Source organism: Schistocerca gregaria, chromosome 1 (assembly GCF_023897955.1).
Source record: "Schistocerca gregaria isolate iqSchGreg1 chromosome 1, iqSchGreg1.2, whole genome shotgun sequence".
In the NCBI taxonomy this organism is placed as follows: Eukaryota; Metazoa; Arthropoda; class Insecta; order Orthoptera; family Acrididae; genus Schistocerca; species Schistocerca gregaria.
In genome coordinates, this window is record NC_064920.1 from 666,257,919 (window position 1) to 666,284,948 (window position 27,030).

General features: G+C 44.9%; 1 protein-coding gene across 1 annotated transcript in view; it reads left to right on the forward strand.

Moving 5' to 3' along the window:
* Nucleotides 1-27,030, forward strand: part of LOC126267711 (hairy/enhancer-of-split related with YRPW motif protein) — a 186,086-nt gene that overhangs the window by 148,881 nt on the left and 10,175 nt on the right. Inside the window, exon 6 of the mRNA XM_049973049.1 lies at nucleotides 6,335-6,552. Coding sequence (XP_049829006.1) covers nucleotides 6,335-6,552 — 218 coding nt within the window. The remainder of the gene's footprint in view (nucleotides 1-6,334; nucleotides 6,553-27,030) is intronic.

Below are 27,030 nucleotides of genomic sequence, written 5' to 3' on the forward strand. Positions count from 1 at the left end.
ACAATCCCTCAATACCAATCTCAGGAATAATCATTTGTTTTGTGCCAGTGGTTGCCTAAGTTACACACGACTGTTGTTCTGCTTGGTCTAGGTGGACCAGAAATTGGTGCATCACAAGGGTGTATTTCCTGTCTCAAAAGCGTTCGAAGCAGTCGAAAATATATTTCCTCCCTGTGACTACGCCCCGTACGCTTGCACGATCATCACATGTCTCTCCATCGCCGTTTTTCGCAGTTTCATTACACGTTGAACCACTCCACTGGAGACTTCATACTAAACGTCCTCAGGTGGTCGTATCGGATTAATCTGCTCCAGCTTAGGATTTTTGATGATGTTTGTAGCATCAAGAGTTTTGTCTCCTCCCTCATGTAACTGCAAAGTTGACAAGCATACTTGTTCAAGCAGTTTCTGCAAGCCTGCTGGGCCATCTGCAGGTAATTTTACGCGAACATTTAGACCGAACTGCTTGATTTTTGACCAGTTTTTAATCAAGCAAGCTGGCGCAAGCATACCAACCTGCACTTGCTTGAATGTGTGAACTGACAATGTGCAGACTTGTAAAAGCAAACGCTGATTGCGAAGTAAACCTTCGTAAGAGCACTATATCGAGCGATATGAGTTAAATAAATCACAAATTGCTGGAAGAATGTAGTTGAGTATATGAAAGTTAGCGTTGTTTCAGAAGCATAAAATCGAAAAATTATCGTATCTCGGTAAGGCATAAAAACAAATGACCCTGTCACAAACACTTCGTTATTTAGAAGATAAATTTTCCCGTAATCAATCACAGCAAAAGATGAGGTACATGAGTCAACATTCGCTTATTACAAATGTTTATAAGTGCGTATTTGAAGTATTCGTACTAGCTTCAAATCGCAATGAATCTCAATATTGCTGTCTTTCATTTGTCGTTACAAACTCCCTCATGACTAGCCGGCCGCTGTGGCCGAGCAGTTCTAGGAGCCTCAGTCGGGAACCGCGCTGCCGCTGCGGTCGCAGGTTCGAATCCTGCATCCGGCAAGGACGTGTGCCATGTCCTTAGGTTAGTTAGGTTTAAGTAGTTCTAAGTTCTAGGGAACTGATGACCTCAGAAGTTAAGTCCCATAGCGTTTGGAGCCATTTTGAACCTCCATCATGACTGTATTTGCGTTTTAATCAGTGATGTTGCGAGTGTTTAGAAGTTAAAATATGTTTCTCTACTGATCCTGCAATTATTGGTGGACATATCTTCAATACACAGAGTAAGTGGTAGAATAAATTTTTCATCCATTAATCAATCCTTAAATAAATGGTTCAAATGGCTCTGAGCACTATGAGACTTCAACTTCTAAGGTCATCAGTCCCCTAGAACTTAGAACTACTTAAACCTAACTAACGTAAGGACATCACAAACATCCATGCCCGAGGCAGGATTCGAACCTGCGACCGTAGCAGTCACGCGGTTCCAGACTGTAGCGTCTAGAACAGCTCGGCCACCCCGGCCGGCCAGTCCTTAAAATAACATACCACGACTCCTCTTTCGCTGAGCTCGCACCAAAATGTCGTAGCCGACCAAAATAGCGTCCTAATTCCATTTATTGAAAGCACGTGGACTGTGTTCAGGCAAATGAGATTTCTGCACGCTTACAAGAATGCTAGATCTTGTACACAATGGTCCATATGGCTCTGAGCACAATGGGACTCAACATCTGAGGTCATCAGTCCCCTAGACTTCGAACTACTAAAACCCAAGTAACCTAAGGACATCACACACATCCAAGCCCTAGGCAGGATTCGAACCTGCGACCGTAGCAGGCTGAAGCTCCTAGAACCGTATCTTGTAACACATGTCAATTTGCTGTCAGGAGCCTTTAGATGCCGACCTGTTCGACAAACCTTTTAGTAATTAGTGCAGATGAAATGATAGCAACTGCTGCGGAGAAGTGCAGTGAGCAACATGTTCATGGCAGCGCAGGGGGTGGGAAGGGACGGGAAGGGCAGAGGCCGCACTCGCTCGCACGGCCCCACGTGATCGGCGGCTGTGCGGAGCGGCGTGGTGCACGCGAGGTTCGGAGAAGCGGCGCGGAGGTGCGCGTGACGGCGCCGCAACACCCGATACACGCCGGCCCGCCAGCCGGGCACACACGACTCGCGGCTGCGGCTGCGGCTGCGGCTGGCTCCCGTTTCAAGGGCCGAGCCGCCCTGCACCGCGGAGAGGTGTTCCGGTGTCAGCCGGCGCGGCAGACTCGCCGTTGACGCCGACGGCCACAGCCTTCTTACCGACACCGCTCACCCAGCCAAGATTACGCCGGCGCTAGAGACTCCGTGATATTTAAAATAATTTTAACTTATCGTTCATTGTTCAGTCCCTGTTGCACATCTTTTTTAATACGTGACTAGTTTCGATCTTCCTGGATCATCTTCATATCTGTGTAGCTGCGTCAGCAAACTGTTGACGCCGGCCGCTGTGGTCGAGCTATTCTAGGCGCTTCAGTCCGGAACCGTGACGGTCGCAGATTCGAATCCTCCCTCGGCCATGGATGTGTGTGATGTCGTTATGTTAGTTAGGTTTTAGGGGGGGGGGGGGGGGGTAGGACGTCAAACGGGCCGACTCGGAATAGGAGAAGCGTCTCATGACATTTTAATTTCCAGTGTCTATACTTTTACAAGTAAATTCATAAAACTTTGTCAGCAAGACAAGGAAGGATTCAGCATTTACACTCATAGCAGTGGAAGTTCGAAAACATAACGTAATAATTTTCTTTAAATCTGAAATTTCATTATTTTTTTCACATACTATTGGCTGCATTTGTTGCTATAGGTACACTTTTCTTCATAAGTTAGAGAGATTCTTCGATGAATATTGCACAGCATACATACCATACTCACAGGTGTATGAAACTCTAGAATTTATTTAATTTATGAAAAAACGAATGAACTGTTATATTTTAAACTTCATGTTTAGAAAAAACACACATTTTATAGTTAATTACCTCAGTTTTTACCACAGTTTTTAATAGATTTGGAAAATTCTAGAGTTTCATATACCTTTAAGTATGGTTTGTATGCTGTGCAAAATTCATCGAAGAATCTCTCTAACTTATGAAGAAAAGTGTACCTATAGCAACAAATGCTGCCATTACTAAGTGAAAAAAATTTCACATGTAAAGAAAATTATTACGTTATGTTTTCGAACTTACATTGCTATGAGTGTAAATTCTGTATCCTTCCTGGTCATGCTGACAAAGTTTTATGAATTTATTTGTAAAAGTATAGACACTGGAAATTAAAATGTCCTGTGGAGCCTCTCCTGCTCCAAGTCGGCCCGCTTGACGTCCTACCCACCTTCAGTAGTTCTAAGTTCTAGGGGACTGATGATCTCAGGTGTTAAGTCCCATAGTGCTTAGAACCATTTTTGAAACTATCGAGTCTCGTGTCTGCATGAGCATCACATATCTGAATGCTACGGAGATGAACACTAGTCTCGTATTTTAAAAAATATGCCACTGGGACTGAAAAATAAGTGATACATTACGTAAAACTGTCAACACAGTTGCTGTTCTGTCGCTACGAATATCTCTGTTACCTTCCAAACACTTTTCTCACGATTCCACCGACGCTACCTGGCAAATGAATCCTATCAATCTCAGATAACTGTGATGTGACAAGGTCCTCTTGTAGTGCGTTTGCCGTACGACTCACATACCCGTATTCCTTAAGTAGTTTCTTTCTGTCCTCCTATTACTGTACCTGCCACAAACTTCATTTTAGCATACCTGCCGCAACCGCCGGCTTACACCTACACTTGCCTGCGCCAAGTCACTTTTCGGTGTGTGGTGGAGGCTTCTTTGCGCACCACTGTCACTGTATTCTTTTCCTGTTCCTGTTCCGAACGTTGCTCAAAGAAAGAGCATAAATCCGACTTTGCTGTCAAGGTCTTTTCTCAGAGCGGTAGTCACAGAGTTGCAATTATCACGACGAGAAAATAGGTTACGTAAGCATGTTTTCGTTTGTTTGTAGGTACTTCCTTGTAGTCCTGGTACAAACTGAAATTCATCTACATCTACATATATACTCCGCAACCACCAGGCGGTGTGTGGTGGAGGGCACTATTCGCGCCAAAGTCATATTTCCCCCCCTCTGTTCCACCCGCGGATCGCGCGAGGGGAAAACGACTGTCTGAACGCCTCAGTACGAGCTCTAATTTCCCTTACCTTTGAATGGTGATCATTGCGCGATTTTAAAGTTGGTCGTAACAATATATGCTCTACATCCTCGGCGAAGATCGGATTTTGGAATTTAGTGACCACTCCCTTCCGTTTAGCGCGTTGTCTATCTGCAAGTGCGTCCCACTTCAAACTTTCTAAGAGATTTGTTACGCTCTCGCGATAGCTAAATGTACCAGTCACGAAATTTGCCGCTTTTCTTTGGACCTTCTCAATCTCTTGAATCAGATCCAAATGTTAAGGGCCCCATACAGACTACCAATACTCTAAGACTGGACGACGAACTAACGTATTGTAAGCAATTTCCTTTGTTGACGGATTGCATCGCTTCAGGATTCTACCATAAAACACAGCTGGAACACATTCGCTGCGTCCTAAAACGAATTATCTCACGATACTCCATGTTTTCAACGAGCTGCGCCATTTTATTCTGGGCCTACTAGCGGCGCGTTGCAATACTGTGGTGAGGAGATTTCAGTTTCTACCAGGGCTGCAAACACGTACCCACAAACAAACAAAAAAATAATTGCGTAACTTTTTTCGTCGCGATAATTAAAACGTTACTACTAACTCGTGTGTAGTAACAAGCAGCTCATTGCTTGAATATTCTAGGTACGTACTCTCTGAGAATTTTAACAGCTTTGTGCACGACTTCTCATTTGTAGCGTTTCGCAATGGTGTTCTCTATTTCGTCTATCAGTTCCCACCTTCCAAGGGCCGCAGATGGAGACGCAGTACTAAAGTATCGATCGAATCAGAGTTCTCTGTGCTGCCTCCTTCAGTATTCTTCTGTTGAGGCTCAGTCTGCCGACGGTTACTTCTCTCTGGTCGTCCTATATAAAATCCGTGCGTACACATACTCGCAGATAGTTGTCTTTGTCTTTCGATTTCCCAACACTCCACCATCCCCTTATTGCACCTGCCACCTATAAAATAAATAACTATGGGGGAGCCGTACCTCATGTCCAACTATTGATTTTTAGTAGTTTTCGATATATTCTATCCTCAACTGTTACTTCATCATTTACATCTCCCCTCGCAGTAGAAATTTAAAATACTTTCGTTCCCTTACCATACAAAATAGAGAACGGACAACCAATTTCCGAAACTTCATCTTATTTACAGCCTGTGTTTGATATCGGTAGCTTTCTTTGGTCAAGTTGTGTAATCATGTTTTCAGTATTTGATATCTCTAGAGTTCATTGCTTATGTTGAGTGATCTTGTTTACTTCATTCCCCTTTCAAACTTCTGCCATTGCGTATATGAAGTACACTTCGCCTCGTCTTATATATATGAAAGCTAAGCGTCTGTGACAGTAAGCTAGAACCGTTACCTAATATTTTGCTATCGGGATATTGTCACCCAGGTAGGTCTACATTATTGGTCACGGTGCAGTGCAAGGCGCATAGCTCTAATAATATTATAAGTCGCTTCCTTTATTGTGCGCTTCGATTTATGGAAACTCAAAAAGAATTTTTATATATATATATATATATATATATATATATATATATATATATATATATATATATATATATATCTTCATTAGCACTGCTCATTAAGTATACGATGAATAGAATAAGTTATTTTATTTGGAAATTTGTGGTACGTTCCTAAGTGGAGCAAAGTGCTGAAGTCATCGGTCCCTTGGCTTACACACTAGTTAATCTAACCTAAAATAACTTACGCTAACGACCACACACACACACACACACACACACACACACACACACACACACACACACACATGCCCCAGGGAGGACTCGAACCCCGACGGGGAGACCCGAGCGAACCGTGGCAAGACCCCCTAAACAGCGTGGTTGCTGATTAGTGCAAATTTTCACAGTTAATGAACGAGACAAGTTCATCGAAGACATTTTATACAACAAGTCCATCGATAAAGACTGTGGCAACATCAGTGCTGTATTTGGTGTTGTAGGGCAGTTATATTTCAGTGGCAGAGGCAGACAAAATCCCTGACCCCGCCGGGATTCGAACCCGGGAACATAGAGGTACTCAGGGTACCCTCCGCCACACACCGTCAGGTGGCTTGCGGAGTATGGACGTAGATGTAGATGCAGATGTAGTGTGAGTGAGAGAGAGGTAGAGCTTGTGGTGGTGCCTGCAGGTGCTCGTCGCCGGGCGACGCGGACAGCTGCCAGCTGCTGAGCCGCAAGAAGCGGCGCGGCATCATCGAGAAGCGGCGGCGCGACCGCATCAACACGTCGCTGAGCGAGCTGCGCCGACTCGTGCCCGCCGCCTTCGAGAAGCAGGGCTCCGCCAAGCTGGAGAAGGCCGAGATCCTGCAGCTTACCGTCGACCACCTCAAGAGTCTGCACGCCAAAGGTCAGTCACAAGCCGACAAGTAGCAGCGAAAGCATAGGATACGGCTGGCGAGGGTTCTCGGGCGAACGGCCGAACCGTTGTGGCACTCTGCCAACGTTCCGATTATCGAGATATCTCGTATCGAAATAATGTGTCTGCCCGCCACCAAGGCCCAGCTGTTCATCCGAGAACTCTTCGTACGTGATATAAGCCCATGTGAACGACACTCAGTACAAAAATTTATTGCGTGTAATCAGATGCACAATAAATCGTCACGTTTCGTTATTATGACTGGAAAACTGATTGCCGTAAAAGTTACTTTTTTCAGTTACAAGTGGTGCTTTAGTTGAGTCAGTACTTTGTATAGCTCTGTACAGCTCACAACGATGTACATTTGTTCTTCAGTCAAACGAAAACTGTATCTCAGTAATAATCTTGACCATTTTGAGCTTTACAACTATTTGATACTACTATTAATGATTAATAAAAACCAGTACAGCTATATTGATGCACATTTATAGTGTCACATCGAACAGAACTGGCCGAGACACAATAAGTGTGTATCAGCACACCTTTGATTGCTGTTATTAATCGTTAATATTAGTTTAAGAATCAGTACGCAATCCTTTCCGTTTTAACCGTTAAGTAAATTCATCATTAACAAATTAAGACTCAGTTAATGTTCATTGCATTTCATTATTAAGTTTAACATCAACATACCCATTTTGAACCTCGGGTCAACGCTAGACCACAGTTCAAATTTACTATTACATCATTATGCTACGATTACCAGCATCAAATTTTCGCTCTGCGTCAGAGTGTGCGCTGATATGAAACATCGTGGCAGATTAAAATTGTGTGCTAGACCGACACTCGAATTCGGGACCTTCGGAAGGTAGGAGACGAGATACTGGCGGAAGTAAAGCTGTGAGGACGGGTCGTGAGTCGTAATTTGCTAGCTCAGCCAGCAGGGCACTTGCCAGCGGAAGATCAAAGTCCCGAGTTCGAGTCTCAGTGCGGCAGCTATTCGCAATGCATTCGCGGCCTAATGGCTGAAGGAGGAAAAATTTGCAACATCTTTTGGTCTCGGTGTGAGTCTTTCCTTGGTCATAGTCTGCGACAGGGTCGGGTTCTGGAACAAGAAAGCATTCTTCAGCAAGAGCTGATGAGTTAGCCTTTCCCTAATCCTGTCAAATTAATTGTGGCCGAAGCGTACGTGGCTGGCTTACGGGGAGAGTAATTTCCCCATTGTTTGCAACATCCGTTGCAGAAAAAGTTCTGAAAGGCCGGCCAGGGACAACACTTTACAATACCTTTATTAGAGGGAGCAGGAAACGGCCAGTGAGAATGCCCACATTCTACTCCTGACTGCCTGGCTGAAAGGCCCGAATAAGAGGAGATCATTTTGCTGCAGCGTATATACAGTGTAGTGCTACTTCGATGAGTGGATATAAGCGCCAACATATAGGCAAGGGGCGTATCTTTCGTGGTTGTACCGGCCGGGGTGGCCGAGCAGTTCTAGGCGCTACAGTCTGGAACCGCGTGACCGCTACGGTCGCACGTTCGAATCCTACCTTGGGCATGGATGTGTGTGATGTCCTTAGGTTAGTTAGGTTTAAGTAGTTCTAAGTCTAGGGGACTGATGACCTCAGAAGTTAATTCCCATAGTACTCAGAACAGTTTTTTTTTTTATTTACCTGTGTTCATGTTTTGTTGTTGTGGCAGTTATCGGCAAGAGTTGCCAGTAGTCAGTGTATTGGGCTGTTAGCAATGGACATATAGCAGCGGTAAGGCCTCGTAATTTTTCCTGAAATTAGTTAGATAGCTCAGGGCTTATGATCATTCACTTTGGCGGTATGAGAAATGTAACACTGTCTTGCGGATCAAAACGAGACTGGCTAGCCTTATTTGGACTCTTGGTGTAGTAGAGCAGGGAGTTAATCCAGGTTCGGCATTGAACGTTTCCAATTAAATCCAAGCAGCAGCGCGTCGCGTACATTGTGTACCTCGTCGCACATCGCTAATAGCGCATGGATACAGGCCGAGACGGCGAGTGCGATTTTGCACGACGCTTTGGAAGCTCCGAGGCGCAGACGAAAGGAACGTGTCTGCTGCAGTCTGAAGTTTGTAAACATTTATTTGCTGGCTTCTATTTCCGTCCACTGCATCATTCTTTAAGACTGACCCGCAGTTATTGTGCTGCAGACTAGTTTCTTAGGTTGTCCTTGACGGACGGCCCTTCTGACCGAGCGGTCCTAGGCGCTTCAGTCCGGAACCGCGCTGCTGCTACGGTCGCAGGTTCGAATGCTGCCTCGGGCATGGATGTGTGTGATGTCCTTAGGTTACTTAGGTTTAAGTAGTTCTAGGTTCTAAGGGACTGATGACCTCAGATGTTAAGTCCCACAGTGCTCAGATCCATTTCAACCATTTGTCCTTGACGAATTATTCTTTCATGTAGACACTTAGTTACAACGCTTAACGGAAACGCGTGTGTCGATAGTTTTAGGGGGGATACATGTCCAGTGCTGTGGTCCTGCACTGCATTATCACACTGCAGAGAATCTTTCATCGTAAAGCTAGCACCTGAAGACGACAGTTATCTTTGTTGTTTTTCTGTTACTTTTAGATTATCTGATGTTAACTGGAGAATTAAGATAACAAGGCGTTTCCACACTTCATAAAGTAAAACACATCCCGCGACTGGTTGTTATGGCCGTTCCGGACCAAGCAGGACAAAGGCCGCCTCCGCTGCAGACGTGGTACGACAGAGAGCCGGCGAGGCAGCTGCCCGCTAATTGCTGCCCTACTTGCCGTGTGTGCACATAGCGCGTCCGGCCACGTGGCTCTCAATTAATGTCCACTCGTAGCACGGCCGGCGGCCGCGGCCACCTCAGTTTACCAACGGAACACCGGAGAAAGCAGCTGGCGACTGTTTGCGGCAAATCACGCCGCGAGTGCGTGAGTCATCTCTCACGACTGCCTGTGAGAAGTTTATTGCGGTGGCTTCAGATTCATTGCGCGGGAGACCTCTTAGCACGGGTATGAAACAAATATTGCTACACTGCGTGCAAAAGATGGACTTATTTTTAATTTTTATATTCACTCACATTTCATATCCAGAAGTAGTGAAAAACCCAATATTACATCTTTAACGTTTAGAACTTCATCTGATAAGAGTGTTTCGTCTACCTTAACTTACTCACTATCTCGCCTACAAATTCTTTTCATAATGGTATGGCACTTGGGAAACGAATATTTAGACTCATAAATGTCCAAACATGGTTCAAATGGCTCTGAGCACTATGGGACTTAACAGCTGTGGTCATCAGTCCCCTAGAACTTAGACCTACTTAAACCTAACTAACCCAAGGACATCACACTTATCCATGCCCGAGGCATTCGAACCTGCGACCGTAGCGGTCATGCGGTTCCAGACTGAAGCTCCTAGAACCGCACGGCATCATAAATCTCAAAGACACGACAGTTCGCTTATGAACCAATTGCAGCCCAGCACTCCATACTGAAAATTTAAATCAGTTTGTCTGTAGCAATATTTATTGTTGCGAAACATTTTTTCGAATTAGAAAAACATCCCCCTTAGTTACCGCTGATGGCACTATCGGGAAAACCAAATACCAAACGCCCTATGGAACGACCAAGGCAGCGCTGGATGGACGACCTGGCGAAGGACCTAGCAGCCCTGGGGATTGAAGACACCTGGAGGAACCGGGCAAAAAACAGGAAGAAGTGGAGGCAGTTTGTGGAAGCAGCGCGTGATCTGCACGGCCTGTGATCGCTGAATATCTATCTATAACCCGTAATCTACATCTAAAAATGGTACGGATATTTAGGGCCTGCCGTTTCATTGCACGTACGTCAGACTGAGCGAAAGTGTCATTTTTGGCCTCTTTCACGTTATTATCTGTGTCGTTCGGCGGCCGTAATATTTCACTAATAGGAACTCGTCCTCTGGCTTTACTTTTATTTCGTCTGTCGGAATGAAAAGTCCACATTCAAAGGACTACACACCGTTTCTTTTTTCCTTTTTCTCACCTCGCTCTTTTCAGAACAAAGAAGGGCATCACTGATGAATCATTCTCGCGGTATTAATCGAGTGAACTGGCGATATGTAGCCTGAAAGTGGCGAGTAAGAAACTTACTGAGACGTCGCTAAACATCAACCAGTTTACCTCGTTGATACCCTCAGAAGAATTCATCAGTGAAATTCACAGAAATTGTATCAGATTAAGTTTAATGCGGAAGCATTCTGTGAGTGTTAATTTTTATGATGATTACTATCTTTCAGCAGTTCGGCATCTGGCTTCAAAATCACTTTAAAATCCAGACATTCGTCGTTGCACTGTCCATAATTTAGATTCTCTACGAGCAGCCTCTGTTGCATCTCTCAAAAATCCCTCAAGACTTGTTATTTATATTTCGTGCATTTTTTGGTTTGTATTACAGTAACTTCACGATAACCTTAATCCATACTGTCAGGTGGAATGAAGCTGTGGCCGAGGGAGGGGAAAGGGGTTGCTGGAGAGGGGGAATCGGAGTGCTGAACAGGTCATGTGTCGAGGAACCGCACTACAGCGTGCTGATCCACTAAAATCGAATATATGATTCACCTCGAGACTCAAATTAAACAGCCGGCCTGGGTGGCCGAGCGGTTCTAGGCGCTACGGTCGCAGGTTCGAATCCTGCCTCTGGCATGGATGTGTGTGATGTCCTTAGGTTAGTTAGGTTTAAGTAGTTCTAAGTTCTAGGGGACTGATGACCTTAGAAGTTAAGTCCCATAGTGCTCAGAGCCATTTTTAAATTAAACAGCGTGACAGTGACAATTTCATTATATGGGATGCAATTGAGGTAGCATAGACGATCCCGTCACGTATTAATTATTGCCTTTTTAGCAGAAATCACATATCTATTACATAAAGAAGCTGGCTGTCTTGTGATTGCCGGCCGAGCGGTTCTAGGCGCTACAGTTTGGAACCGCGCGACCGCTACGGTTGCAGGTTGGAATCCTGCCTCGGGCATGGATGTGTGTGATGTCCCATAGAGCTCAGAGCCATTTGAACCATTTTTTTGTCTTGTGATTGTATTATTCTTCCAGGTAAGATAACAGAACAACATTGTAAGAGGACGTATGTGAAAAATTTGTGGTATGTTCAAAAAATGAGCACTATGGGACTTAACTGTTAAGGTCATCAGTCCCCTAGAACTTAGAACTTCTTAAACCTAACTAACCTAAGGACATCACAAACATCCATGCCCGAGGCAGGATTCGAACCTGCGACCGTAGCGGTCGCGCGGTTCCGGACTGTAGCGCCTAGAACCGCTCGGTCACCCCGGCCGGCGTGGTAAGTTGCTATGGGACCAAACCGCTGATGTCATCGGTCCCTAGGCTTACACACTACTTAATCTAACTTAAACTAACTTACACTATGGACAAAACACACACATACCCATGCCCAAGGGAGGACTCTAACCTCCGACGCGGGGAGCCGCGCGAATCGTGGCAAGACGCCTCTGACCGCTCGGCGACGTATGAGAGATGTACTGTAAAACGCATTTTATTCAAGGTGATGTTCCTAAATTACTCTTGTAAGAATGTGGAACACATAGTGAAGAGCCCGCATACCAGCGCAACTTGTGCAAGATCGCAGTGTTTGGTGGGAGCTCTCCAGCCACATGTTGGATTTGCGAACACCCCTACCAACAGACAGGGTGAGGAACGCCTGTCGCAGCTGCCCTCGGAATTCCGTGAACAACCGCCTTCCCTGGTGTAGCCGCTGCCTAGGCCCCCGGTGTGGCGGGCAGTTCCCACGCGGCTGTGGCTGGCGTGCAAGGTGTCGGGTGGCGGCGGCGGCGGCGGCGGCAGCGGAGGCGCGCCGAGCACAGGTGCCTGCCTGCCCGCTTGCCGCCTCTGCGACGGCCACATGGCGCTTCCGGCAACAGCTTCCGGCCTCCGCACCTGTTCCCTTCCGCAGTGCCTTATTGGCTCTCCGGCCCACGCGCTTTTGTCACACGGCCGCTTCCGCGCTCATTTGCTGTTAATTACCGCCATTCGAAGTCCTCTGCTCGAGGCTCTGTGTTCAGCTGAGCTGAGAAGTAGCCTACTATAGTTCAGTTTAAAGTCATGCTGACTGGTTCACACCAATAATGTCTTCCCAATACTTGTAATAGGAGTCTAACTCGCTAGGGGCTCCTTCGACCGAGATACACAGTCACATTTCTCCGAAAATACAATGTTTTCGATGCCCCTCATATCGACGAGCCACTCTGAACATCGTTCTTTTTACGAAGCCAACGGGTCAAGTCCATTACAGATCCCGTTCTTTCCATTAGAAAAATCGAAACTTTTCCCATAAAAATAATCAAACCTGTTCGTTACTTTCTACGCCCCCGCCTTTTTGTGTGTGACTAATAGAAATTGGATTAGCAGGAACGAATTACTCGGATTAAAAACGGTATAAGACAAGGATTCAGCCCGTCGTCTCTACTGTTCGATCTATACATCGAAGAAGCATCTACATCCATACTCGGCAAGCCACCTGACGGTGTGTGGCAGTCGGTACCTTCAAAAAATGGTTCAAATGGCTCTGAGCACTATGGGACTTAACATCTATGGTCATCAATCCCCTAGAACTTAGAACTACTTAAACCTAACTAACCTAAGGACATCACACAACACCCAGCCATCACGAGGCAGAGAAAATCCTTGACCTCGCCGGGAATCGAACCCGGGAACCCGGGCGTGGGAAGCGAGAACGCTACCGCACGACCACGAGATGAGGGCTCGGTACCTTCATTACTTCCATTCCAGTGAGGGAAATAAAAGAAAGGTTCATGGTGGGATTAAAATGCAGTGTGTAAGGATATCAACGGTAAGATTAACTGACTTACATTGCTATCTCAGTTAAAGTGCAGAAGAATTCCAGGATCCGATGAATGGAATGAGCAGTCTAATGAGTGCGGAATATGGATAGAAAATAAACCAGAAAAAGACGGAAGTAATGAGAAACAGCAGACATGAGAACAGCTAGAAACTTATCATAAAAGTTGGTAATAACAAAGCTGACGAAGTTAAGAAATTCTGCTACTTTGGAAGCAAAATAACCCGTGACGGTCGAAGCAGAGAGGATGTAAAAAGTGGTCTAGCACAAGCAAAGAGGACATTCCTGGCCAACAGAAATCTATTAGTATCAAACATAGACCTTAATTTGACGGAGAAGTTTCTGAGAATAGTTTTGGAGCACAGCATTCTCTGGTAGTGAATCTTGCAAAGTTGGAAAACCGGAAAAGAAGAGAATCAAAGCGTTTGAGATGTGGTGCTACAGAAGAATGTTGAAAATTAGTTAGACTGAGTTACATTGATAACGAATGAGGAGGTTCGCCGGCCGCTGTGGCCGAGCGGCTCTAGGCGCTTCAGTCCGGAACCGCGCTGCTGCTACGGTCGCAGATTCGAATCCTGCCTCGGGCATGTATGTGTGTGCTGCCCTTAGGTTAGTTAGGTTTAAGTAGTTTTTTTTTTTTTAGGTTCTCCGTAGAATCGATGAAGTAAGCGACCTATGGAAAACACTGACAACAAGAAGGCAAACGATGACAACACATGCGTTAAGGCATCAGGGAGCATCTTCCACGCTTCTATAGGGAGCTGTAGAGGGCAAAAACTGTAGAGGAAGACAGCGATTGTAACACATCCAGCAAATAATTGAGGACGTAGGTTGAAAGTGTTACACCACACTACATTACCGCACGAAATGGCTACACTTTGGTGTAAACGTAAGTTAAGGGAAAGGTATTAGGAAACTTCAAAAGTAACTTACACATTATTATGGCAGACCAAGCAACATTTTAATGTTTCGCTGAATTTCAGTGTGACACATATACATGGGACTATTTTTCAACATAGTCACCAAATCTTTGTAAACAATTATCGGACCGTTCTACAAATACTTGAGTTCCTCGACGATATAAATTCACTCCTTGGCCATGGAGCCACTTGAGAACCGCAGTGTGAACGAATCCATTGTCGGAAAATCGCTGCGAATCGATTCCGCAATAGTCGTTTGTGGTGGATGTCGGTGGCCTTCCCTCCCGAAGGTCATCGGGTGATGACCGACATTGCTGCTCGCGTTGGTCGAGATCCGTTGACTGTTAGCAGAATGTTGAGTCGGTGGGTTCAGGAGGGTAATATGAAACGCCGTGCTGGATCCCAACGGCTGACAGGCAAATTATCCGCACGGCTGTAACGGATCGTGCAGCTAAATCTCGATCCCTGAGTCAACAGATGGGGACGTTTGCAAGACAACAACCATATGCACGAACAGTTCGACGACGTTTGCAGCAGCATGGACTATCACCTCAGAGACCTTGGCTGCGGTTACCTTTGACGCTGCGTCACAGACAGGAACGCCTGCGATGGTGTACTGAACGATGAACCTGGGTGCACGAATGGCAAAACGTCATTTTTTAAATGAATCTAGGTTCTCTTTACAGCGTCGTGATGGTCGCATCCGTGTTTAGCGACATCGCGGTGAACGCACATTGGAAGCGTGTATTCGCCGTCGCCATACTGGCGTATCACCCGGCATGATGGTATGGGATGCCATTAGTTGCTTGTCTCGGTCACTTCTTGTTCGCAATGACGGCACTTTGAACAATGAACGTTATGTTTCAGATGTGTCGTAACACATGGCTCTACCCTTCGTTCGATCTCTGCGATACCCTACATTTCAGCAGGATAATGCACGACCGCATGTTGCAGTTCCTGGTTCAAATGGCTCTGAGCACTATGGGACTCAACTGCTGTGGTCATCAGTCCCCTAGAACTTAGAACTACTAAAACCTAACTTATCTAAAGACATCACACACACCCATGCCCGAAGCAGGATTCGAACCTGCGACCGTAGCAGTCGCACGGTTCCGGACTGCGCGCCTAGAACCGCGAGACCACCGCGGCCGGCTGCAGGTCCTGTACGGACCTTTGTGGATACAGAAAATGTTCGACTGCTGCTCTGGCCAGCACATTTTCCAAATCACTCACCAAATGAAAACGTCTGGCCAATGGTGGCCGAGCAACTGTCTCGTCACAATACGCCAGTCACAACTCTTGATGAACTGTGGTATCGTGTTGAAGCTGTAGACGCCATCCAAGCTCTGTTTGACCCAATGCCCAGGCGAATCAAGCCCGTTATTACGGCCACAGGTGGTTGTTCTGGGTACTGATTTGGCTCTGAGCACTATGGGACTCAACTGCTTTGGTCATTAGTCCCCTAGAACTTGGAACTACTTAAACTTAACTAACCTAAGGACATCACACACATCCATGCCCGAGGCAGGATTCGAACCTGCGACCGTAGCAGTCGCACGGTTCCGGACTGCGCGCCTAGAACCGCGAGACCACCGCGGCCGGCGGGTACTGATTTCTCAGGATCTATGCACCCAAATTGCGTGAAAATGTAATCACAAGTCAGTTCTAGTATAATATATTTGTCCAGTGAATACCTGTTTACCATCTGCATTTCTTCTTGGTGTAGCAATTTTAATGGCCAGTAGTGTACTTAAATATTGATTTCCCGTGGGCCCTGCGCGGAGCCAACCGAGAGCTCGCCAAGTGTGGAGAACTGTCCTACTAGTGTGTCGTCACAAGTTCGTTGCAGGGCCAGTGTATGTCATTGGTCCCGTCTTGCGCCAGGTGCCGGCACTGTCGCGCTTTACACGGCAGCCCACTCGCTTTCCCGCGGCAGCGGGCTGGCGCGTGTCTGCCCCCGGCGGCGGCGGAGTTCCGGCGTGAGAGCGGCTCCCGCTCTCACAGCAATGAGCGCCGCTCCCACGGACGCCAATTACTGCCCCGGCCTTACGCCCCCTCTCCCGCCTTCCCCCTCCAACTCTCCCTGCACTCGGCTTCTTTCACGGCACTGTCAGTGCATCCCCCGCACTACCTCAACGTAGTGCCGAGATGCGCACTCTTCAGCCAAACGCCGTATCATGATAAACCGACCGATCCATTCGTCAGTATTATCATCATAATCGACACTGGGAATTAAGCCACCTCTGGTTTTTCCGCCCTCAAGTATTTCGCTCTGTCCATCGTTTTTCGGGCTGACTAATTATCCTTCTTCCTTGCCTTCCAGTTCGTCAGTGACTTCATATTCTTCTTGCCTGAATGAGATTTTCTCTCTGCACCGGAGTGTGCGCTGATATGAAACATCCTGGCAGATTAAAACTGTGCCGGACCGAGACTCGAACTCGGGACCTTTGCCTTCACAGGAGAGGTTCTGCAAAGTTTGGAAGGTAGGAGACGGGGTACTGGCAGAAGTAAAGCTGTGAGGCGTGAGTCGTGCTTGGGTAGCTCAGTTGATAGAGCACTTGCCCACGAAAGGCAAATGTCCCGAGTTCGAGTCTCGGTCTGGCTCACAGTTTTAATCTGCCAGGAAGTTTCATATTCTTCTTTCTTGTATTCTTGTTACGTGTCGTTTCTATGTGTTACTATACTTTTCCTGTTTCTTTGTCCAAGTTATTTATGTTTCATTATTTCCTGATATCTTCGCTTCGATTTATATCAGCCAGTGTTTAGCCACCTTCTTTGCTCAGAAATCTCTACTCTTTCTGTCCTTTCTCTCTGTCGTTTAGTAGGCGTCAAACATTCACATAACAACGTTGGTACTGGCATTATTTTATAATGTTTATGCAGTATAACTCTTCTATAACTTTTAATTGGTGTTTGATTGTGTCACATAGATAATGGTATATTTGTAGGTTTCTAATCACATCATCACTCACTGTGTCAGTAACATCACACCTGAGAAAAAGAAATTTGGTATGTTGCTCTACTGTTTCGTTATTGATGATGATTTTGGTACCAATAGATTCATATTGTCTAAATGCCATAAACTTTGTTTTGATGTGGAGGTATTTCAGTTGCATTAATTTACTATTTTCACAAGTAGTTACAGCTCTGGCTGCACGTCATTGCCCGTAAAGTCGCTGGGTTTATTGAATAAGAACAATTTTAACGTAAATAGCTGTTATTACCAAGACCGCAATTTTCATAATACAACGAAAACATGATCACTACTTTCGGTTGCTTTCCACAACCATCTTCAGATCTGTAAAGATGTAGATAAAAAAGAGACTGAAAAAATTCTATCCACTGAATCGGAATATAAAAAGATATGTCCAGTGAAGTTGATTAATAAATAAATATGTACAGGGTGACACGAAGGTATGGGGAATTTTTGGATAGAAATTGATGGATGAGCACAATTACTTTACACATATTTAATTATGTCAATGTGTAGTACAGAGTATGCTATTACTGAATGTCATCAGCATATTTATTTCTTGAATACCACATCCGATAGATGAGCCCTAAGTCGCACACACTCTTGCAGCCTAATAGGAACGTTATGCATGGCGCGACCCAACATTTCAATAGGAATCTTTGAGATTTCCACACGTATTTTTGCTATACGTTCTTGGGTGGTAACGGGCCGTGTAAGTAAACAGCGCTATCAAGGTATCCCATCAATATCCGTGCCGTATGTCCGGTTGCTCCGTTATATTGAAACCAATTGTTAGCAGGAAAATGGGGCTGTTCATGTGTAATAAAACTTCGTATCATGGTAACATACCGAGCAGACGTTACAGCGGTTGCGCACCCATCATCATTTTCAAAAAAGTACGGGCCTATAACGCCAGTCGATGACATGGCGCATCATAGAGTTATCTTGCTGCTGTGCAATGCACGCTAGTGTAGATGACGAAACTTTTACCAATTTCGAAAATTCTATCTATTGACAAAGCCTTTGAGGTGGAACATTTTGTCTACGCCTCACCAGATCGTTAGGTTGAAACTGCTGATCTGCAACTTGTACGGATGGAACTCAAAATTCCCCTTTCAGTATTCGTTGAACACTCGAACGATGCCAATGTAGAGACCCTGTGTGACGTCGAACAGAACGCTGTGGGTTCCTTACGAAAGCACTTCGGACAGCCTCGATATTGTCTCCCGTACGAGCGGTCGGAGTCTCCCTTCAGATTGCTTCTTCAGTGCATAACGAATTGCTTCAAAATTGTGAACGCAGGTGTTAATTACATGCGCTGAGGGAACACGACTATACCGTCCATTGTTGAAATTCTCGACATTGTTGAAATTCCAAACTTCCATTCTTCTAGTAGGCTTTTACCGCAGAGACACGCTGTACACCGATCTCTTGCTCCATGTTTAACTGTTTACTAAATGGAAAAACAGTGCGAGCATCATTATATATGCCATTCGGCAGCAGTTGCCTCGCAGCGTTGCCAGAACACCTTGAAAAATTTCCCGTGCTCTTGAGTCACTCTGCATAATAGATGAACAATAAATATAAGAAGAGTCAATTCCAATAGCAAAAGTTAATGCGTAATAACTCACTTGACAGTGACGTATACGTAATATGTTTTTGCTTTAAATAAGAACTATGGTTCAAACCGTAAAAACGAGTTGAGTATGCGTTGGAAAACATCATTAGCAAAAGGCATGCAGTGAGATGCATTCTTATTATTAGCCAACAAGTATGCAGCTAACAGCTTCATCGAGAGCGAGCCAGGTTATAAACTGCCGAAATAAGACAGACAACTAAAATCCTTATGTCTAAATTCAAGTGATTTTAAAACTACAGTATAAAAATAACAATGGAATAAAGTTAAAATTAGAAGACAGGTAAGCTGTCTTATGTAATTAGCTGGCAACATGTCATACGTAAAAGACAAAGCATACATACGTAACTGTCAACAATTCAAGACAATAATCTTCGAAAGCTTGTACCTAAATCCAAGCTAGGTCAGGCTTCACTAAAATCACTTGGTCGTCTGCGTAGAGCATTGCATGTACAGTAACGTTATTTAAAGCATGTTAGCAATAAAGTTAGTGGGGGAAAAACTAAATTATTTAATTACTGAAGACAAGAATAGGGAGGGGGAATTAATAAAAATGGATTCCTCACCAAAACAAATTCATTTGTATCACACAGGGGAAAGAAATCCCTGAAAGTGTGTATTTGACACTACAGCATCGCAGTAAACTGAAACGCGTAAATAGAAACGGAAGAGAAGGAGATACTAGTAACCATTCAGAAACAGTGCTATAGAGCGATGTTTAAATTAGGTGGGCGAAAGAAGTACTAAATAAAAACCTGCAAGATATAATACAAGAGGAAAGGAAGCGTTTCTCAAATGTGATAATGCCGGGATATTTATTTAGACGTCCACGAGTAATCGCCAGTGGAATAACTGGTGGATGAGGGAATTGTAGTGGAATACGAAGTGCATAGATTATTGATAGAATTGATTCAGATATGGAGAGACTTACACTTCTAGAATGTTACCGGATATAGCCATTTCAAGCAGGAAAAACAATTATTTCTCGTTCGTAAAGACCCCTCCCCAAATTTATTTGTCAACACAAGAGGTTACTAAAGACGTACTATGTTGTTTTCAACATTGATAATCCTTTTAGTGGCCACTGTTGTTTTCCATTATTCATTTATCACTTTGGCTACGCATGTCTAATAGAAGCGTTGTTTCCCAATTTTGCTCCTTTTGTATTCACTACCGTACTATGGTAATGACGACAGGCATCAGGTTGCCAGGAAAGGAAACAGAAAAATCAACTAAATATGAACATTAGCTGTAAGCCTTGTAACATACGTCAGCCGGTTAAGAGGTCATACGCATTGGGCAACAGTTTACTTCATACTCACTGATTGCGAAATGGAGGTAAAAAGCGAAGCAGTCGCGTATAATCTATAAGCAAACAGCCTCAAACGCCTTATGTAGAGGCCCTCAAAGGCCAAGCGAGTTAAGCGTTCGGATGAGTTCTTGAGTTCCAGATAACGACAGCAGCCTCGGATGAACGAGCCTACAGCAGATGCTGTGTAGGTAAGCAGTCAGACCTAATCAACTTTTTGTACTAAGAAGGACTTGCAAAGCTTGCTTGTACGTACATCTGAACTGGGGTGACCATTTGATCTGGTAACTGTTTGGAGAATCTAGTAAGCCTCATCTATGTTATTATAAACCAATCTCTGTGGTCCCCCGCACGTCCATTGCTAACATGTGGAGAAACGGTAAAAAGGGGAGCAAAAAATGGCTCTGAGCACTATGGGACTCAACTTCTTAGAACTAGTTAAACCTAACTAACCTAAGGACATCACACACATCCATGCCCGAGGCAGGATTCAAACCTGCGACCGTAGCGGTCTCGTGGTTCCAGACTGCAGCGCCTAGAACCGCACGGCCACTTCGACCAGCAAAGGGGAGCAGTAAGCCAACTCAAAGTATCATTTCACTATCATCACCATATCTGCCTCCTTGAGCCGAACATCCAAGTCATGCTGCACTGTCTCCAACCAAAGAGATCTGAAAAAACTCAGCTTGATCCCGTCGCCGCTTCACACCTCTCCACAGCCGCTCGTGTACCAAGAAACGGATGATCAAAAATGCAGCGTCTCCGCCGACCTGAGAGTGAGCTCCTAAAGTAATTGTTGTTCGCGATGTATACATTATTTATGCAACTCACGAGCCGTGGCGAAAACCGTGACGCGTTGGGAAGGCTTTTAAAACTAAATTCATCATAGTGATCGGTCGCAGCTGCTAGAGTCCCCTACTTCGCTTAAGCTGGGGCTAGAGCCAGCGGTTAGACGGCCAACGCCACGCGCCGTCCCTGTCACCAGGATGTGGACGCGCCCACGCCAGGAAACTGCAGTCAGGGAGCGGCGTACGCCAACCTGCTGCTGCGTTGTCACGTTACAGCCGGCTTCCGCAGCAAGCTGAAGCGGTCAAGAAACTGATAACGCATTACGTTGGATCAGTAGCATACTGCCATACACGGGAGGCGGTAATTTTACTCACACTTTTTGTTGCAGACGTGTGTATGAAGTGGAAAGTGTTGTTTCATATCTTTGTTAACCAATTCGAAACGTTCAGGAGCTTGTGGAGCATGACGGTGTACGTAACACAAATTATTGGACTCTGCGTCAACTCTAAAAAAAAACTTTTGATGCTCTTATGTTTGGTTGTTGTTTCGATTATATTAAAATCAGGACTGACAAATTTATAGTGACTGACGGTATCCAAGTGAAATCGTTATTAATATGGTTTAACCTTTATCCAGCGACACACGATAAAAAAGAGCAGGCTTAGAATATTCAGTACGGATTTGCATCACCCCTTGTAGGATCGCTTCGTTGCCCTTCTGCCTTTCTGTCTGTTAAGACCCCTTTTTTCTTAGGAATGGGTAGATGTGCCACGTTGAAGGTTGTCAAATGCTAAAATATGCGGTCCGTTGGCGGTGTAATAAATTTAAGGTTTTCAATTAATACAGTCAAAAAAACTGCAATTTATGTCACCAAATATTTGATACTGTCAAACTCACTCATCAAAACCTACAGATGAACTACCTATATACGTAACTGAGTTTGTAATGAGCCTTCAAAGCAAGCGTCCTACTCGGACTTGTCTGGTTAGTAAGTTTCTAGCGCTGTTATCTACGAAGATGATGTGCGAGTTAAGATGTAGCCTCCTTATTCAGAAGGAGTTGAGTTCAAGTTCCCAATTATTTTACATTGTTTTAGTTTTTCCAGCGGCACCGTGTTTTCAGATGAGTAGAGAGACGTCGAAAGACAGCTCCTAAGCTAACATTTTGTCTGCTTAAGTTTAAAGATTACGAGACGCCGAAATTCAGCTTTGTTCCGCCAACTGCTCCATGCCATGGTACTATCCAACAATTCAGGGTAAACGTTGATGCCCCCAAACGAACACGATTAATCCTTGTTCAGCTGTTGGTGACGGATACCTTTTTGCAGTGGACAGCGACTCCGAGCACTGACTCTTCACACGGACTGGAATCTCCATCTGATGATGGTTATTATAACCGAAACACATTACCTCCGGTAGAACGAACACAGCTATTATAACTTTTACCTTTTATTTATGTGCCTGCCAATATTTTTCGAGACGTTCTATGAACCATATCGCATCAAATTTGAGATGTGGTAGACCACGCAGTGGTGGACGCTCAGCTAATGTTTAGGAGGAGAGTGCCAGAACGTAGCTACATAATTTGCTCCATGTTAAAAGTTCTTGGTCATTATTTGCGAAAATTGGTATTGTAGGTTAAGTAGATGAATACAGTGAGTCACAATGCGCCTGCCTGCAAGTGTACCGCAAAGTGAGAGAAAGAGAGTGAGAGAGAGAGAGAAAGAGAGCGGTGGCTGTCTGCCGCCGCCTCGGCGCAGCAACCGGTGGCCGGCGCGCGATAAGTCGTGGGCGGATGAGAGGCTCTGCCGCCGCCTTGCATCAGCCGCGCCGCCGCAGATGGCATCTGCACGCGCCGCGCTCTGCTAGGCCCTCGCTGAGCTGCTTATCGCTCAGCCAGCGAGTCAGCTAGCCCCCCCCCCCCCCCCCACACTCTCTCTCACCACTCCGCATCGTTGATCGCTGCATATGCCCAGCCCGTCCCATTCCGTTCTGCATATCTTTTCCCATACACTCTTCCGCTCGTTTATTAGTCCGTTTACAGAGAAACTTCGGAATAAAAAAATTTCTTGTGTCAACCACATGGAAATACAGACTTTTATTGTAACTCGAAACAATTATATGAAGAGAAAGGATGCAGAGGAACAAATACCACTCACTTTGAAATTGTCTACCCCTATTTTCCAATACTACTTGTAAATGCAGATCTGTTAGTCTAAATGGTTGCTTCAGTTATTCGGATGGTGTATAACTTCGTAGCGTTTTTCCATGAGTTTCGTATACTCAACAGATGCATATAACATATACATTACTCATAAATAATATTCTCTTCGCTAACTGCAACAGTCTGCGAACGCTGGGCTAACATTTCGATTCCGCAACTGTAGAAATTGTTTGGTTTTCAAGCGAAGAACTCGTCGAGCCATGTTCGGAGCTCATTTTCATCCGGACAGGAAGTTCCTTGAAGGTTTTTCCATAAACAGCGGAAAAGGAGAGATAATTTGAGGGCGCAACGCCAGGTGAATAGTGTGGGTGCGAAATGACTTCCAAACCCAACTCCTGTAAAGTGCTTTTTTGTCAGCACAGTAGAATGCCCGTGGGCGTTATCGCGCAGCAGCATCACTTCACGCAAACTGCCTGGTCGTTTTTCTTGGACTGCGTCTTCAAGACATCTCAGTTGTCGACAAGATGTGTCAGCAGTGATGGTTACACCTAGGGCAAGCAACTCATAGTATACCACACTGTCGCTGTTCGAGAGGGAGTTGCTGCATTGTTTGGGCTCAAACATTGCTTTCTTTCCCTTCTTTTCTAGCGTCCACGGCTCCACTCATTATCTCCAAATCACAAAATTACAATACGTAATCTGAAATAGCAACAGTGAACAATAAATTAAAAAATGATAATCGATAAATAAAGACATAGCAATCGTAATATGAAGAGACGGCTGGAGTGGCCGAGCCGTTCTAGGCGCTACAGTCTGGAGCCGCGCAACCGCTACGGTCACAGGTTCGAATCTTGCCTCGGGCATGGATGTGTGTGATGTGCTTAGGTTAGTTAGGTTTAATTAGTTCTAAGTTCTAGGGGACTGATTGACCTCAGAAGGTAACTCCCATAGTGCTCAGAGTCATTTGAACCATTTTAATGTGAACAAGCAAAACAAAACGCTACGAACTTACGCATCAACCTGATACAATTACTCAGAACTAATCGTCCTTGAAATTTAGATTTAGACCCTGAACTAACATTTGCAGGATATTGACAGAAATAAAGACTAGCTGCTACCTACCGTTTCCTTGCAGATACACACTGTTCACGCACTTCATAACGCTGTGATTTTCATACTGCTGTGATGTTCAGTCAACAAGCTTGCGTCTTTCGATCACAATAAAAACTTGATGTGTAGTCAGTATTTACGGTGACAGTCAGAACAAAAATTAAATATCATCATTTGCGAATTTTAACCAACTTCATTGCAAAAATTGCTGCAATATCTAAACGAAATTAATGCGTGATGCGAGAGTGGTCGTCTTCTGCAACTAAGTCGTAAGTGCACTTTCTAGAACAGGGACGGCATCACCCTCCGTGCAACCTACAGGTGGTTATAACTGAACTTTCGCCACTTGAGAATGTCACTAAAGAAACAGAGAGATAGTAAGGAAATCCAACTTTCTCGAAAGATTTGTAAGGACATGTTGTTGTTACGGTCTTCAGTCCTGAGACTGGTTTGATGCAGCTCTCCATGCTACTCTCTCCTGAGCAAGCTTCTTCATCTCCCCGTACCTACTGCAACCTACATCCTTCTGAATCTGTTTTGTGTATTCATCGCTTGGTCTCCCTCTACGATTTTTACCCTCCACGCTGCCCTCCAATACTAAATTCGTGATCCCTTGATGCCTCAGAACATGTCCTACCAACCGATACCTTCTTCTGGTCAAGTTGTGCCACAAACTTCTCTTCTCCCCAATCTTACTCAGTACTTCCTCATTAGTTACGTGATACACCCATCTGATCTTCAGCATTCTTCTGTAGCACCACATTTCGAAAGCTTCTATTCCCTTCTTGTCCAAACTATTTATGGTCCATGTTTCACTTCCATACATGGCTACGCTCCATACAAATACTTACAGAAATGACTTCCTCACACTTCAATCAATACTCGATGTTAACATATTTCTCTTCTTCAGAAACGCTTTCCTTGCCATTGCCAGTCTACATTTTATATCCTCTCTACTTCGACCATCATCAGTCATTTTGCTCCCCAAATAGCAAAACTCCTTTACTACTTTAAGTGTCTCATTTCCTAATCTAATGCCCTCAGCAGCACCCAACTTAATTCGGCTCCATTCCATTATCCTCATTTTGCTTTTCATGATGTTCATCTTATATCCTCCTTTCAAGACACTGTCCATTCCGTTCAACTGCTCTTCCAAGTACTTTGCTGTCTCTGACAGAATTACAATGTCATCGGCGAACCTCAAAGTTTTTATTTCTTCTCCATGGACTTTAATACCTACTCCGAAATTTTCTTTTGTTTCTTTTATTGCTTGCTCAATATACAGATTGAATAACATCGGGGATAGGCTACAACCCTGTCTCATTCCCTTCCCAACCACTGCCTCCCTTTCATGCCCCTCGACTCTTATAACTGCCATCTGGTTTCTGTACAAATTGTAATTAGCCTTTCGCTCCCTGTATTTTACCCCTGCCACCTGAGAAAAAAACGAACAAAAACCACTGAAAGAATCACATTTTAATTTCCACAAGAGAAGGTATTTGCTAGCTGCAAGCCATGTTTACCTTACAAGTCATTAACATTGGTCCATGTAACCACCACCTGTACCCACGACAGCCTGACAGTTTGTATGGGTACCATTTCTCAAATGTCCGCAGCACTGTGGACCACGAAATGTTCAAGGTGGCGCGACACAGCGCGTGCACTGCTTGACTCTCGCTCATTGCGTCCAGCATTTTCATCAATGGCAACAGTAAATACTTCAACAATCCGTGGCGCAATTGGTCGTCGTCCTCTCCCAGGAGCAAACCCGATATCGCCAGCTATTTCCAACTTCCGGATCATATTCTTCAACCCTAGTGCGGAAAAGCGACCTCTCCGTATTCCTTTAACGAGTGGACATTCTTGCAGTTCAGCAGCACTATTCCTCTTTTGATAAAACAGCGCTTTCTGCAAAACCCTGCTCAGCTTGTCCAGACCCCTGTTGACTGCAGCTGCCACGATGCTTGTGCTTCCACCCTACGTCGTCGTACCAGAAGCGGTATCTAAGGCGCTGCAGTCACGGACTGTGCGGCTGTTCCCGGCGGAGGTTCGAGTCCTCTCTCGGGCATGGGTGTGTGTGTTTGTTCTTAGGATAATTTAGGTTAAGTAGTGTGTAAGCTTAGGGACTAGTGATCTTAGCAGTTAAGTCCTATAAGATTTCACACACATTTTTGAACAGAACCGGTGCCTAACTGCAAGCCATGACAGTAACGCTACTAACAACGCATGGTAAACGATTTTCCATCTACACCGGCTCAAGTAGAGGAAGTTTAACCGTAGTCACCCTGCATTTCTGTATGACAACGAGTATCTAAACTTTTTTTGAGTTGTTGGACGATTCCTGTTTTCTACAGATATTTTTCATTTTCACTTCTTAGTACAAGAAAAAAAAGCCCATGGAAATCATTGAAGAACAGAAAAATTTTGAATCTGTTTTTAGTGTACCTAAAAATTTACTCAATTTTGTAAGCGATACCACCGCAAATGAGCGTCTTTGGTGGAACCGACAAGATACGTAGATCTTTCCGATCGCTTTTGCTAATTTCATTCAACATCTAAGCATGGCATTTAATCCGTAATTGTATTCCTGCCCTTCCATTGCACAGTACATTTCCTCGTTAATGTCCCACAGCCAACGTGTCACAGGAACAAGCACCTGGTTCTACCAGTCCAGAAAGTAAACTGGTAGAACAGTTCACATG